The following is a 16,632-nucleotide window of genomic DNA, read 5'->3' on the forward strand; positions in this document are numbered from 1 at the left end:
TCTATAAGCGTATACATAGATACGTAACGCGAATAAATAAATAATCCATACGATTTATATACAATTGTGTATTGGAACATCGCGGATGCGGATTGGTCGCCATGCCGTCCCCACTATCGCCGGCTCCGGACATTGCCGCCCCTCCTGCTGGTCTCAGCATCCCACCGATGCATATACACATGCTGTTATATGGCATTCGTCGGTGGCGCCGATGCTACGGAGGAGGCCGTGAGAGAGTAAACTAACACTAGAAAGGGTAGTTTCTGAGACTAGGTACCAGTGCATCGACATCCTTATCAGCAGCCTCTTCCCCGACCAACCACCCCAAAAGCATGCCGTCACACTGTTAGTGCGTCGACGATCGAAGGAGGAAAAATCGCGAGTGCAATCAAAACATATCACAAATCACGTACCAATTTCAATTATTACCTGTTATCATCGTCACACGATGGTGTTCATCGAGATGAGAAAAACTATCGTTCGATTACCGAATCCTTGCAAGGACGAAATCGTGATCGGTCTTTAAAAAACGTTAAGTACCTACTCATAGTGCGCGATCTCACCTAAAAGACTGTGATGTTGTATGAAGGTGCAGTGAAAATTGATAACCTGGCTGATTACAACAGTGACACCGTGAGGCGGTGGGTGCAATCGAACCCGTCCCCAATAGCCAACAAGGGCAGTAATAATCTGATCGACGCATCCGCCCCCGGAAGCGTCGGAGGCAATCCCAGGTTGAAAAACAGCCTGAACAACAACACTATAGACTTTACACAGACTTTCTGGACTCGTGCTAATAATAAAGAAGACATGCCCATGTTGTTGCAACACCATCAGCCCTCGCACGTTCTACTATCGCCCCACGAGACCGAACAACCCCTAGACTTCACCATGTCCAAGTTCAAGACGAGAACGACGCAACTGAAACAATTCGGCAATTTGTCTGCGCAACAGCATATGATGCTGTTACAAAACAACGGGATGTACTATAACAGTAGCAACAATAATAAATGCTTCGCGAGGGGTAGTAGCCCTTCGTTGTCGAGTAGTTCTGAAGATGAGGGCGTCGGCCCACCTGGAAGTTCGCCCCGATCGCCACCCCCAAGTCCGACACCGTTAAGAGGCGACGGTAAGTTAAAAATTACCTGACGTGTGTGTGTGTTCGTCATGAGGGACCTCTATGCATGCAGGCCGCATTGTGTTTAGAAAAGAGAGACACTCAGAAGGTGAAATAGGCAGGCAGGTAAAATGACGATTGCAAAATCTAGTTCCACCGGTGCGTTTTTACTTTCGTATAGGGCGTAGGGAAGCAGCTTTTTTGTTAGGTATTCTATCTATGCCAGTCATTTCTCAGAAAATACTGACCAGACCTCTAAAAAGATGCAAGGTGCAACTAGAAAGATAGGTATAAAAGTGTAACCAAAATCCACTGGAGTAAATATTTGCTCATTAAAGAAATAAAAAACACGATTCTAGTCATCTCTTAGGTAAATGTTACAGCATAGGTGATAAAACTATAATTTTGGGATGTGAGGGATGCATAAAAAGCTTGAAAGATTTTGGAGTCAAGAAATAACTTGAAATGGATTTCTCACAGGATCAAAGGATAACTGCAATTTACAATTTAGACAACAAAATTAAAATGCATCGGGTAAACTATGAAGCTATGATAATAATGATTAAAAAATCTGTATTTTAAAACCGAAATTGTTTACTCAATTTTAAAACCACAGAATCAAAGGAATATAGGCACAACATTGCAATTTAGCTGATTTAATTTTCTTGCTATAATTTTTGAAACATATCAGTAAGTTAATCTAAATTTATTATTTAAATCAGTCTTATAGTAAACGATTAAACTAATTATTTAATTAAATGTTTCACAATATTTTCCATATTCCATCCTTAATTAATTAACAACGAAAACGTATAGGATTAATTCTGTAAAATTGATAATTACAGGAGTATTAATTAAGTTCTGTTGCATATTTACTGTCAACTTCGTATACAGATATATACATATGATACAGAAGACATTGTAATGGTTTCCTTCTTGTTTAAAAATGTATCAACTGATGAGGTTTAAGAATTGTACGTGTTTGAGTTAATTTATGTCCGTAAATCAATTATAAAAGTCAAATACCTAAGTTACCTACGAAATTTACACTGAGTAATTTATGTTTCCTTTTTAAACTGAAACAGAATTCACATTCGTTTCTTGTTTTTAAAAAACAAGTGACGCGTGTCGAATATTGCGAATGATTGACGGAATTAAAACTGTTTAGGAAACCACTAATTTGTTGTGTGTTTCGCTGAATTCAACATTAGTATGTAGTTATACCTACACCTGCATGCGGAAATCGTTAACAATTAAGCGACTACAAGTGCGTGTAGCAACCACTCAACGATATACGATTTTTTCGGTTATTAGGTGGCGGTCGAAAGTCAAAACAAAATTCGACCCCTCAACTAGAAATATTTAAATATTCGTTACAAAAGACAGAGCACTAGAGAGTTATTTCGATAAAGGTTTTCCTGTTTGGGCTTACCTATCTACCTATTGAGTTATGCGAAGTTTATTTTGGAGATAAATCTGCATAACCTTTTTTTTTATTTTTAATGTTACCTTAAAGAAAGATATACAGGGGCAAAAGATTAGTCTGCTTAGATTTGCAGATGATATAGCAGAATTAGCATCTAGCAAGGATGAGTTAGAGATAGCTTTAAATAAAATGGAAGCGACATTGACAAAACAGTACTGCACGAAAATAAATAAAAGTAAAACAAAAATACTGCTATACAAGGGAAGAAAACAAAGGGAAAGAGCGAATATAAAGATAGGACAGAAAAAATTTGAAGAAATAGCTGATTTTAGGTATCTAGGAAGTCAGATAAGTCAGGATAGAAGGAGTAGTAAAGATATAAAGCAAAAGATAGCGCAGGGTCGTGTTGCCTTCAATAAATTTAGAAATTCGAAAAATATTGTTAAAGGTGTATGTTTGGAGAGTGGTGCTGTATGGGTGCGAAACATGAACGGTGGGCGCGGTGGAAAAGAAAAGGTTAGAAGCGTTCGAAATGTGGTGTTACGGGCGAATGATGGATACCGTGGATAGAGAAGGTTTGAAATGAAGAGGTATTAGAAAAAATAAGAGAACGGAGGACTCTATGGAAGTCAGTAAGAAATAGGCGAGATAGATTGGTAGGACACCTTCTTAGGCATGAAGGTCTAGTTAGAGACATATTAGTGGCAGAAACAGGACCTGGATTAGATTACTGTTCGTAAATAGTTAAGGGTGTGGGTTGTTTTAGTTTTAAGGAAATGCGAAGATTGGTTCAGGATACGAAGGAGTGGAGGTACGTGTTCAACCAGTTTTAGAACTGACGACCTTATGATGATGATGTTACCTTATTTAAAATTGGAATAATGAATATCAAGATTCCAAACGTTGAAAAAGTTACTCGTTTTATCTGCTATTTTTTGCCTACTATTTTATATTTAAATCTTGTATGTTCAGTACAGAATATGATAATTATGATTGATGTTGAGCTGTAACTATTTATTTAATGGTGTTTTTAAGATGAAGTGAAAAAATCCCTTGAATCTAGCTGTCTATTTCAAGATACAAATATTTTATAATTTTGTCAGACTTTTATGAAAACCTCTTGTGAATCTGCTTTTGACTTTTCGGCAGTTGTGATGCTTACTTTTTTGAAACGAAAACATTAAAAATCTTCGTGGCCACCATCTCTTAGAACATAGTATTTTCACATATTCTACCTTATTCGATTTATATACCAATATAATCAATTGTATTTTTTTTTTGGGATGAAGGAATTCTGCTTAGGGGTTGTTTGTTTTGAAAGAAGTTGATTAGTATTTCGAACAGTATTGATTTACTTATTCGCTTAGAATCGTTGTTAATGTGTGGTACCTATCTGACAAATCATTCATTATTTTTATCGTCGCATGTAATTATTGAAAACGTTCTAGAACGATAACGATTTTCAAACATTTTGTGACAGCTATGCATGACATGTTTAGGAGAAGTAGATTGTGTTTTAATGGAAAATAATCCACGCGCTCGCCTACTATTATTAATTCCACTGAATGCATACTATTAAACCGTTTCGTAATCAATTCAAAAGAAATAATTGAAATTTACATATTGTCGTTATTAAGTGAACAATTGAATTGACTCGGGAATATTACATCGGTCTTCTTTGGTAATCTATTTTGTTGGAAGAGCAATTAATCCTTTGTATTGCCATGTATACCTAGTGATTTTTACTACTGTAACGTATTCGCAACATCCAATAACTGACACGTTTCAATTTGCTCCTGGAAATAAGAGAATATGTTAATGGAGAAATGTAGTGATCGTTTCAGAATGCAGTCTTTAAAGGACTAGCTATATCGCTTTGCAAAATTAGTTACTTTAATTTTCCAAAAAAGTTACCTGAAATGAGACAATTATTTTCACTAATTTTGAAATTTGGGAGGAGACTGACTAAAGTACCAACTGCCTCGTGTGGGCCCCATTCGTAATCACCATGAATTCTGTATCTGTGACCTTCCTGAGAAGAAAATGATCGCTACTCACTTTGAAAACATTTTGAGCGAATCAGTGGAATCAGTACTAGCAGATAACCACAACTTCGTCTACATTTTTGATGTTTGTCTAATTGAACTTCCTTAAGATAGTTGGTGATTGGGATTACCCAGTTTTTTATAAAGTTAGGTACACATGTGTTAGGTTTATCTCATATGATCTCATTACCACATGAAGCAATAATTTATTGTAATTCATCACCAGTAACACTCAATATAGCTTTAAGGATGTTTGGGAGGTACAATCGGAGAGAAGAGTACATAAAATTAGAAATTCGTGATTAATTAGGTTTTGCAGCATATCATGAGGTAAATAAATACAATTTATACTAAAAAAAAGTATACGGTTTGAGAGAAAATTTGGAATTTGACCAAAATATGCCTTGATTTCAACTTCGAAACAAAAAATATTTAGTTTCAATCTCTATTAATAATGAGCGTAAAACTTTTTAATATGTTTAAATAATAATTAAAACTTTAAAATTGCATTTATTTCAGACAATTATAAATATTATCATTATATTATCAAGTAAAAACGAGATTTTCAGCTAATTTTTCATTTTTTCCTCGATAACCATTTAGTGAATTTGAATAACCTTACGCTAAAGTGATTCTCCAGAGTTCAAGTTACTTATTATAAAAGTTTGAAATTTCTGGTAGCTTTTTTTCTGTTAATAAAAATAAATTTAATCTGTTCGGTTAACGAATCTCCATAAAATGACGTATAAAATTACAATTTTTTAAAATTTCAATAACTTTTTAACGTTTTAGTGAATCGATTTGTAATTTTTATAGGAGTTTTAGAATTGAATGAGGACCGTTCTTCCAAATTATTACTTGTCTCGTAGCATTCTGACATACCTCCCAAACATCCTTAAGAAAACATATTGAATACAATCACTAGGTACTGTTTCACTAAATAGTAGGTTTCTTCAAGTAAAGATAAACTTATGTAAAGTGTAGCAAAAATCATACAAATGGTGTTTATCTGAAACTCTTTCTACCACTGTTTAATTTCATTATAAATAAATGAAGACTTCAGCAATCACTAAAAAAACTTGTAAAAAACAAATATTATGAGTATCATTTTATGTACCAACAGCCACTGGGTCACAATTCTATAGATATTATTTGGAGAATAATCGAAGAGCATGAAAATGTCCCTACAGTAACTGCAATAACTCTTGAATGACTCATTAACTACGTCCACAGTTTTTATGATATGGTAATGATATTTATAAGGCATCCTTATAAGACTGTACATCATCGTCAGTCTTAATTAAAAATCGACGCATACTTCTCCTTGGTCCGAAATCGCGACAAACAAAAACTCCGAGTAACCGAACTGGCTGTCGAAAGACACGCGGGGCAAATTTGGCAACAATAGTGGCCTAAAATAATAGCCATTATCATTACGTCTTGAAAACTAATGACTCATTAATGCGAGCAATTTATTTCATTATTGTAATTCATTTCTGTGCTTCTTTTATGACTCAGCTCGTTTCTTTGCCGATGGATGTGAGAGCGAGGAGCAAGCAAGTCTTCTTTTAGTGTGTGGATGGACCTCGTCGAGGTGCTCGATGGTCAGGCTTCGGTCGGGTTCTCGTTTGATCTCGTAAGCCCCGTCCGTACTCTACACCGGGGTCCCGATGCTAACATTTCAATCTGCTGACCGGCTTACCTGCCGCAAAATCATTAGCATGGGAAAATATGCCCGAGCAAAACAAAGACACGATCGTCTTTCGGTCTTCAGAAAAGAAACAGCGCAGAGCAAAGATAGCAACCAGCGCTCGGTACTTTTGTCGTACTTTGAAGCATTAAAACGAAATGATCGAGCCGACAAATAATAAAAATCACTGTAGGTAGTTAGTAGGTACGCCGGTTAAAGTGGTGTGTGGGGTTTAGGTTGCCCGTGACCGAATGATTTCGTTCCGAAAACAAGGATTTTCGAACTCGATCGAAAATTAATACTTACTATGGAAATTTAGAAACTTACAAAACTTAAAATAAAGTAACAAAATAATAGTCAAGAAAATGATTGTTATTAATAACTAATACCTAGAAAATAGTAGCTCTAAATAGATTTTCAGTTGCTAATCCTGACTAATACAAATGCGAATGTGAGTTTGTTTATTACTATTTCACGCCTTAACTACTCAATCGATTATCATGAAATTATGTAGACACATTGTCAGGGCTACAAGAAAGGTTATAGACCACCTTTTATAAAACAAAAATACTGTTCCCGAGAAGATTTATGTGGTCGTTGGAGATCTTTGACACATGTTTAGGACATCAACGTAAGCGAAGCCGCGTGTAAAACCTACTTACGGATTGATAAACAGCAATTTATTAGGTAAATTTCCAAAAATGAAACTTTTAAAATATCGAAAGAAACTTTTGCTGTAGCTATAGGTAGGTATTCGAACCATTGGGGCCTTGTATCTTACAACCAGAGCCGCATGTGTATACTTATAAAACGTTGCATAGAGGTGGGTAAGGTGCAGGTGTATAGTCATTCCAGCACGGAGGCATATAATTACACGGAAAGATTCCCTAATAAATCTTGGCGATATTTTCTCGTTCGCGAAACACGCGCAATATACGAAATAAAGCGTAGATATCAGATATAAAAAAAATGAAGGGCGAGAGGGGGCAAGGAACGTTTCGCGTAATAAATCAAGAGCGCAGCGCGTATGCAAAACACCGCAATGTTTTGCTTGGTAAAGAAGGCGTAACATGTGTATTAAAGCACGTCGAGGAAGAATTATTGTTCGGGTTCGAAACGTGCGACTCGCACAATAAATCGCGGCCCTCTCGATCACACATGATGTCGGTCCCGTGGTTGCTTCATATTTAATTGCATTATAATAGTTCTCAACCACGTTTAAGGAGAAGAATAAGAATAAGAAGAAAAAGAAGAAGAAGAAGAAGAAACGAAGGTAGAAGACTTTAACTCGGCTGGCCGCATAACACAACGCGCATAGTCCATAGACAACAAAGTAGAGATGATCATCAATAATATATGGCCTGCTGCTTTTAATTTTCCCTTCAAGGAAAGGGGTTTCCTCTCTTCGCGCTTATCACCTGTAAAAGAACTCCGAACCGTGTATCTCTACCAGCCCAATAAGTACATACACACATTACGTATATTTATCTATCCAATTATTATTATTAATACGTAACTATCAGGGGCGTACGCAGGATTTTCGTTCGGGAAAGGGGCCTGAATGTTATCTAACTGTAAATTTATCCTTTATAAAATGTGTGTACATATTGTGTATAAAATGCTAACACACATCAATGTGTCTGTTTTCAATTAGAATTAACCATTTTTTTTCATTCAGTCTGGTAAAAAAATCTCCTTTATTTCCGACTGTCCTAAAAGGCACGCTTTCTCTTTTCAAGCCCTTATCATAAACTATATCCCTTATAAACTCACCATTCTTTGCTGTCACTACCCTCTACATATTTCTACAAATAATTTTACGACTTATTATAGTATGTTTTTCATCTTTAAAGTGATCCTTCGATCCTTCCCTACCATTTGTATCTGTTATAATGTTACTTCTTGCTTAGGGTATTTTTTTAATTTCGAGTGGGGGTGGGGAGATAATCCAATAACCCCCTAGGTACACGTCTGGTAACTATGTTAGGTTATAGGCTACCAAGTGGCACAAGGAATTAGAAACTTGTAAATCATACAATATAACAGTTCCTTTGAAATACAAGAAAAACGGTAAAAGAAATTAACATTCAAACATTTCTTGAACCAGAAATATGGTATTGTAATACAATTCACCAACTTTTAAAGTCTCTTCGAAAGTTTGACCTCATATCATTAATTATAGCAGTCAAGTGCTTCTATAAGCATTGAGGACATATCTAGAAATGTTGCAATGTCTGGAGCAACCCTACTTTTTGACAAATCTAATACATCAGTCGGGAATAGTACAGTTTCCTAATAAGTATGTCACTGAATAAATTTTCAGAATCTGTTCAACAGTTCTCAAAATAAAAATAGAAAGAAAAATTCACATTCTATTTGTAATATTCCTAAATCACCACCTACTGATGGAGTTAACCATTTGATGAAACATTTTTAATAGAATTTAGTATAATGAAGACTTCTTTGTCTATAGTTTTCGTATTTATAGTTGAGCCCCTGAAATTTTCCGAAAAATATTTATGATTTACTGGAAAATATTGAGATATGTAAATACCAAATTTTGGGCGATTTTTGATGAGAAAAATTGTTATGACAGGTGGTCGCCTGTCTGATCCTTTAATGGTTTCGATTTCCTTTTTAATCATGGAACCCTAAAATGTAATTTGAATGTGACGATATGAGCATTTATAGAACCCAATCATGCCAAATATGTACGTACGAGAACTGATAATTTTTATGAGCACTGATTAAAATTTTTATGAGTTAATCTCCCTGGCTTAATCTGTATTCATTCAATAGGTACGTGCTAGGCTGGATCATTTGCATTCCTTATGATGATACGAGATCTGTCCAAAAAGTATCCGACCTATCTTCACATTATCATCCTTCAAATTGTCTCCATTTGATTAAATAGCATGCCCTCAACTATTTTTTCACTTTCTGAAGCAGTCCTGGAAGTCAGGTTTTGAAATAAGTCTTCTCCAATTGTCCTTTAAGCGGTTTCTCCAAATTCGGGAATTATCAAAAGTCATAGGGGGCTATGTCGGAGGTGTATGGGTCGGCGAAGGAGTGTGATATTGTGCTCAGCTAAAAACTGCTGCACAAGACTTGATGAGTACGCTGGCGGATTATCGTGATGGAGAAGCCAGTCACCGCTCGACCTTTCACCGCATCATGCAATCGTTTCGACGCAGTATTCCTTATTAATCGTCTAATCTATCGGTGCTTGTTGGTGGTGTACAACACCTTCATGATAAAAAAAAATTCAGCATTGGCTTGATATTGCTCTGACTTTGACGTGCTTTTTTCGGTCATGATTCAGACGAGAGCATCCACTGTGAAGATTGTTGTGTAGTTTTGCCGAATTTGAAGCAAAATCCGACAAACGCAAAAAAGGCTTTGTAAAGAAATACACGCTACGCATAAACTATACGTCCTGTGTCAAGACGCAACTGATAAGCTTGTCAGGCTTTACTGTTGGTGTTCAAGCCCCGCAAAGGTCGCTCGAACACTCGCGAAGATTTAAAAGCAGGTCGGTTACTTTTCGGACAGACCTCGTATGTATGTTATTTTTATCCTAGCAAAACGATTCGGTAGGTATCCATAAATACCAATTAATATTATGGTATGCTGTTGGTAGTTAAACAGTCTCAAATTGGAATACCAATTACCAACGATTGACGCTATTTAAGACAACCTACCAGGCAATATTCTGAACCAATTACAGGCGTGACAATCACACAAATAAGAAACAATCAATTTGAGAATGCGAAATCAACGTTTACTTCTTCCTTTTACGTACCAGTCTCCTAAGATAGTGTTAAAATACTATCTCCACCATTACCTACTAACTCCTACATAAAATTGAAAGTTTGTTAGATAGGCATACCCAAAGATACAGATATAGAAAGTTAATTACTGTTGGTGTCTGTGTCTTATGCAAACCTGACTGAACTACAAAGAGGTAGACGTAAGAAACGTGTCCTTTTTTGTAATTAAATATTTCGCACATCAGCGAAAATGTGTAGCAAAATTTTTATTTCCAAATATTCCAAAAAGTTAGCAATAGGTGAACTGAAGTATATTGCAAAATTCGACCCGTAATGTCGCCAAAATTAATAGCCATTACAAAAATTATTTTTCTTGTCTATAACATCAGAGTATGTACTGACTATATTCCCCACCGAGCGGCATGGCCTAGTGATTTAGACCATTGCTTAGCATTCGGGAGGACGCCGGTTCGATTCCGGGTCCGTCTGCCTTGATCCAAGTTTTTCTGTGGTTTCCTTGGATCACTTAGGCAAATGCTGAGGCAATAATATTCCATAGATAATCTTTCATTCTGTTCTGTCTTCATTTCGTTCGTCTCATCTTTCTCACCCGAACCACCACCCACCCATTCCCACGACTCCTAAAAGCAGGCTGAAGAGGGCCTTCCGCCCTACCTTCCGGCGTAGTCTGGAGGGACTGCCCGCCCACCAGCATTACTGGCAGGTGGGAATGAAACACCCAAAAGTTTTTTTTTTTAAGTTTTTTTTCCCTTGTTAATTTTCCTTATAAAATACTTAAAAGTTTAAGGTTTCTTCAATAATAATTTAATAATTAAATGAAGAGTTGAATTTATTCAATGCACTTTGATGCAGACTTCAAAGAGAAATGGATCAACACTAAAAAAATATTTCAACTTTTCATCAAATACGCCGAAGAAAACCTTTTATTGATTACAAAACCACAGTCCCGAATTATTATTTGGGATAGTTTTCAACATCTGAGGCAAAACGTCGATGTGGTTTTTTAATCAATAAACAACCCTTACAGCTCTGATTTCTGCTTATTGTTGTTAAAAGAGAAGAAATCGCATGTAAGTCCGTTTTAAGGTTGGTAATGTTAAAATGAATAATTTTAAAGTGCTGAGGTTTAATTGTATGATTATCTAACAATGTTAATTACATATTCCTCTCTTTTATGAATTAAGAACGAATAGTTATTAATTATTGTTTAATTGTTTCAGAACTCTGTGATTCACCTACTAGCATCGAAAAGCAGTACGGTAAGTCCTTTAAACATATCTGTATCATTATTAATTTTGTTTGTCATAAACTGCAACAGATTAGCGGTGTAAAAAAGAAAATATCGGTATTTTATTGGAGGGGTAATAATTGACATAAAATGCATTTTTAAATTTCTAATATTCATTAAGTTGGTAAGGTTCACAAAGTAAAAAACGAGCAGTAAATTTTATTGGGGTCTTTTTCGTATTTTCTAATCGAGCAACCCGGTAAAGCTGCGGCTCTGCCGTTTTTTTTACAACTGCTCATAAACTCAGTTCGCAAAAACCGTTATCCGCCTTAAACGTCCGTTTTTAAATTATTTGCCATCAATAAACTTCTTTTCCTTTAATAAACCGTTTAGTACAATGTACGAGGGCCGATCACCCTCCCGAATGACGACACGACCTTGTCTCGGTCGGCGGGGTTAAAAAAATGTTCCTAAAAAGAAAGTTAAATTTCGCCCTTCAAGTGCGTTAAAATGCTCTTGTGTTTAGAATTCCGGACCCTTGATTTCTTAGGGTGGCAACAGGTTAAAATGCCCTTTCACGTTATAGACTAGCTCATGGGGATTCTACCCCCTCGAATCTTACACGTGTTATGGGTATTTCATATCGTTATATATCATACTGGCACATGCTTTTTATGATCTAATCTTTATTTTAGTAATAAGCTTCATTTTCAATTATGTCGCACAACAGCAACACGTGCTTTCAAATAAATCGGACTATATTTGTAACACTGTAGATTTATCTATTTTTGAAATTGTTATTAAAATTATAATAAAAAAATATGAAATATTCTGAAAATTCATTTTTGAATTTTTTACCCACTACACGCTACCTCAAATTAATGAGGGAAAAAATTATTTCATGTTAAACTAACTCACTTCGAAAAGATGTCTAAAATTGTATGTATGTTTAATCATAGTATATTCAGTATATATAGTCACATTAGTACGACGGATCGGTTGGTCGTGGTTGCTGTTGTCACCTCTAGTAGTTTAGTGGTCAGAACATTGGCGCGTAAAGCCATAAGTCCCGGGTTCGATTCCCGGCGGGGGTGTGACAACAACAACAAATTTTCCCTCAATAATTTGAGGTAGCGTGTAGTGGGTAAAAAAATCAAAAATGAATTTTCAGAATAATATTTCATATTAAACTAACTCACTTCGAAAAGATGTCTAAAATATTTATGTATGTTTAATAAAAAAATGTTGAAATATACTGCTATCCAAAAGGCTCTTCCAATTAGGTAGTTTGAAAACTGTTAACGTGTAATTCTGTTTGGCGCCATATCTTAGATTTAGACTATTGTCAAGAGTAAAGCAAAAGACAGAAGAAGAAGAATTGATAAATATAATACTACCCTGTCTCCCAGTGTCTTCGTCTTATATGAGAATGCCAAAAACGTAACCTTCTCGCACTGATCGTGCGGTGCAGGTAGAAAATCTTTTAAGGCTCTACTCATTAGGTGCGGTCCATCAGGTAAAATAAAAGAAACGTTGTATATTTTTGCGGTATCGGATGCGAAATCAAAAGTTTTTTATGAGGGTGTTTCGGTTTCAACAGGAAGAGCTGATTTTTATGGCCGGGCGTGAAACATAGTTGTTAATAAATACTGATTCGCTCATATAAAATGTAATTTCAGGGGGTGATTGTAATGACAAGGTATCAACTTCTTAATTTTTTTGTAAATTATAAACGTACATGCTTAGACACCGAATCTTTGAAACAATTAAATCATCATATATCTATGTAATTATTATATGATTATGTAATCTACGTTTTGATGAACTTTTTTCTTAAGTTTTAGATGTAGGTATAATTTATTATTTAATTGCTAAAAAGCTAAGTTAAGTTGGTGCAGCTATCTCCTCTTATAATTCAATATTCTGGAATTAACTGAGTATGGAAGCGTGTAATTAATACTTATATGAAAGGAGTCCTTAGGAAGAATACTTAAGAAATTCTGGATATTATGATTTATTGAAGAACTTTTAATTTAAAAACTGTAATTTGACGTATTCGAAGTGGAACTGAAAAATTGCAGTAGAATTAGTTATTCATTGGAGTATTAATTGAGGAAGGATTTGCAGTATATTATGGTTTAGGGGGTCACCAGTTATAAATAGGTGTCTTATGGATTTTAAATTTTTATAAAAAAGTAAGAAAAAGTCAAAAAATTCGTACTTCATCTCGTATATGGAAAGTGTGAGTCTAAATCATGAAAATATTATAAATTCAGCTTTAAGAATNAGAGGTCCGTATGCATGAAGGGTTAGTTGTACGTGTTAGTAGCAGAAACATAGTTAATAGTTAAGGATGTGGGATGTTTTAGCTTTAGGGAAAGCGAAGGGTAAGAAACAATTCATGAAGCATGCATTTATCTAATTCAATGAAAACATGTAGTACTTAAGTGGAGTTCTGAACGACAAAACATATAGTTACACGTATATGTACATACATAGATAAAATATGAAAATATTTGTTTAAACATTAAAGTTTTTGGATCACCTTTAGCTTACTACCATGCTGTTCTAAAATTTATATTTGTTAATGGAAGTTATCCTGATCAATGTTTTTTCTTCGGGGACACATCCAGGAGCCTGCCCTGGAGAAATTTGAGGCTGCCTTTGTAGGTAGCTTTATGTTGCTGAGGATTTCAAAATTATATAGTTTAAGTGAGACATTCATTACTTCCTAAGAATCTCATGTGGATTTCGGATTTTCTTCGTGCAAAAACGATCAAGAATTAATACTAACAATAATAATAATGTGCTCACCTTTATGTAATAGATACCTACTTCAAACAAAATTAGCGAAAATGTTGCAGAATATGTAGATTTGTAGATGCAATAAATGTGATAAAAAAACGGCTCTAATTTTATAACTGAGATAGATTTCAAGTTTTTATGCTAAACAGTTTCCCAGAACAAAAGTTGAGACAGCCAAATGTATCTTTGAAGTGATATAATGCTTTTTACTCGTCCTCTGTCTACTTGTTTATGTTTTCCGCTAATATTTATTTTGCTAGATTTTTCACATAGTTCAATTTCTGTTTGGCCGATTTCATTAAAACAAAATATAAAGTTTATAGAAAAAGTGTGAGTCTAAATCATGAAAATATTATAAATTCAGCTTTAAGAATGCGATTTCCTTTGCAAATAATGACAATTTGCTGCATCAATCCAGAACAATGAAAAATGATGACGACAGACAGTCAAGTTCTAAAATTTGCGGGCGTTTTTTGTAATAATCAACGTTTTAAACACCGTCACGATTTTAGATGATGCGTCGGTCGATTTGCCTTTCAATCATCGTCCAGTAGAACGTTAGTTTTTGTGTCATAAAGAAATTCTGCGAATGGCGCTCCAGTTGTTACGAAAATTACAACGTAATATGGTAGCAAGAATGTTTTATAATGCTACCTGTCGAATTTGTTCGGGTAATTTGCTAACTTAATATTAACCCCGAAAAGAGTGGCATATTTTAAAACGCATTAAGTCGAAACCAAATCGTCCTGGTGCCCAAACATCCACGACGGAAAAAAATACAAAACGGAAATAGAAGGAGAAACCGTGGTGGAAGTACTTCTCGGCTTCGTAACGCCCATTCGAAGAAAAAGACAATTATTTATCAATTCCGACGCCGGTTGCTTGTCGATTTATTTTTTTAGTTTGTTTAGCAAAGCATTTCTCAAAGGTTTAGAAAGATTATAGGTAGGTAAAGTAAAGAATATTATGTCGATTTATTTTTTAATTTTGTTTAGCAAACATTTTTGGAAGGTTTGCAAAAATTATAGGTAAACAAAGGATCTATTATTGTCGATTTATTTTTCTAATTTGTTTAAAAAACCATTTTTCAAAGATTTACAAAAATCATAGGTAAAAAAGGATTTATTTTTTAATCAGTTTAGCAACACATTTTTCAAATGTTTAGAAAAATTACAGATAAGAAAAAGAATTTATTTTTGTCGATTTATTTTTTTAATTTGTTCCGCAAAACCAAAGGTTTTATAGGTAGGTAATGTAACATGGAATAATAAAACGCAAACGGCCTACTGTTAAAATACACTTTCAATGAACGCAGAAATTACATAAATTTATTACAACAATTTTTCAAACGGCAATCAATGCCATTATGTAACATTTAAATGGACAATAAAGAACAAGTGTAATTGCGGTAAGAAGACAGTTGGCCTTGTCTACACTATTGCAAATAATTAATTATTCAATTAGCAGATAAATTATCACTTGACTTACAATAAGGGCAATAACGTACCAAATAGACGCTCTACGGAGAGCCCACAAAGAAAAACACGTTATTAATTTGATAAAGCAATATTTTGTGTTCGCATATATGTCTTTACTATACCTACTTAAACTAAAACTCAAATTATTTGTTCGTTTTCGATCTCACGTAATAGAAGAACTTTTTTTGATATGATCAATGGTTTTGATCTTTTTAAGAAATTATTTAATAATATTACGTAACCATCAGATCAATTTTATTGTAATTAGATCGCATAGAGCGATTAATATCTAATTAGGAATTAGACCTTTTTTCTCTTTTTGATACGCTATCCTCATCAAATCCCGACCTAGCCGAGTTCGGATCCAATATAATTTAATCCTGCTCAGATTTACTGACAGGAAACCGTGTTTTCTACGTTCAGAACTCATTCATCATTTTGAAAACTATAATCACGATCATCTGCATAATTTGTATTTTCTTATAGCACAACGAAAGCTCTCGCAAGGTCAAAGCGCGGCTTCGTTGACCAGGTGTGTTGTGTATGTGTGTGTGTGTGTATGTGTGTAGATTCTTGTACAAAATGAAATTCACGGAGAGAATAAAGGTTTTGCTCGCTCTCTTAATTATTCATCCTTTGTTTTTATAATGCGGTAAGAAACAATTCTTGAAGCATGCATTTATCTAATTCAATGAAAACATGTAGTACTTAAGTGGAGTTCTGAACGACAAAACATATAGTTACACGTATATGTACATATATAGATAAAATATGAAAATATTTGTCTAAACATTAAAGTTTTTGGAACACCTTTAGCTTACCATGCTGTTCTAAAATTTATATTTGTTAATGGAAGTTATCCTGATCAATGTTTTTTCTTCGGGGACACATCCAGGAGCCTGCCCTGGAGAAATTTGAGGCTGCTTTTGTAGGTACCTTTATGTTGCTGAGGATTTCAAAATTATATAGTTTAAGTGAGACATTCATTAGTTCCTAAAAATCTCATGTGGATTTGGGATTTTCTTCGTGCAAAAACGATCAAGAATTAATTA

At 34.7% G+C, this 16,632-nt stretch overlaps 1 protein-coding gene across 2 annotated transcripts in view; it reads left to right on the forward strand.

Annotated features, from left to right (window-relative positions):
* Positions 1-212: 212 nt before the first annotated feature.
* LOC108744785 (POU domain protein 2-like) overlaps positions 213-16,632 on the forward strand; it is a 124,033-nt gene continuing 107,613 nt past the window's right edge. For both annotated transcript variants that reach the window (XM_018480698.2, XM_018480699.2), the window contains exons 1-2: positions 213-1,129; positions 11,290-11,328. In XM_018480698.2, the coding sequence (XP_018336200.1) occupies positions 577-1,129; positions 11,290-11,328 (592 nt within the window). In that variant the 5' untranslated portion in view covers positions 213-576. The remainder of the gene's footprint in view (positions 1,130-11,289; positions 11,329-16,632) is intronic.

The sequence above is a fragment of the Agrilus planipennis genome, unplaced genomic scaffold (assembly GCF_000699045.2).
Source record: "Agrilus planipennis isolate EAB-ADULT unplaced genomic scaffold, Apla_2.0 scaffold35, whole genome shotgun sequence".
NCBI classification, from domain to species: domain Eukaryota; kingdom Metazoa; phylum Arthropoda; class Insecta; order Coleoptera; family Buprestidae; genus Agrilus; species Agrilus planipennis.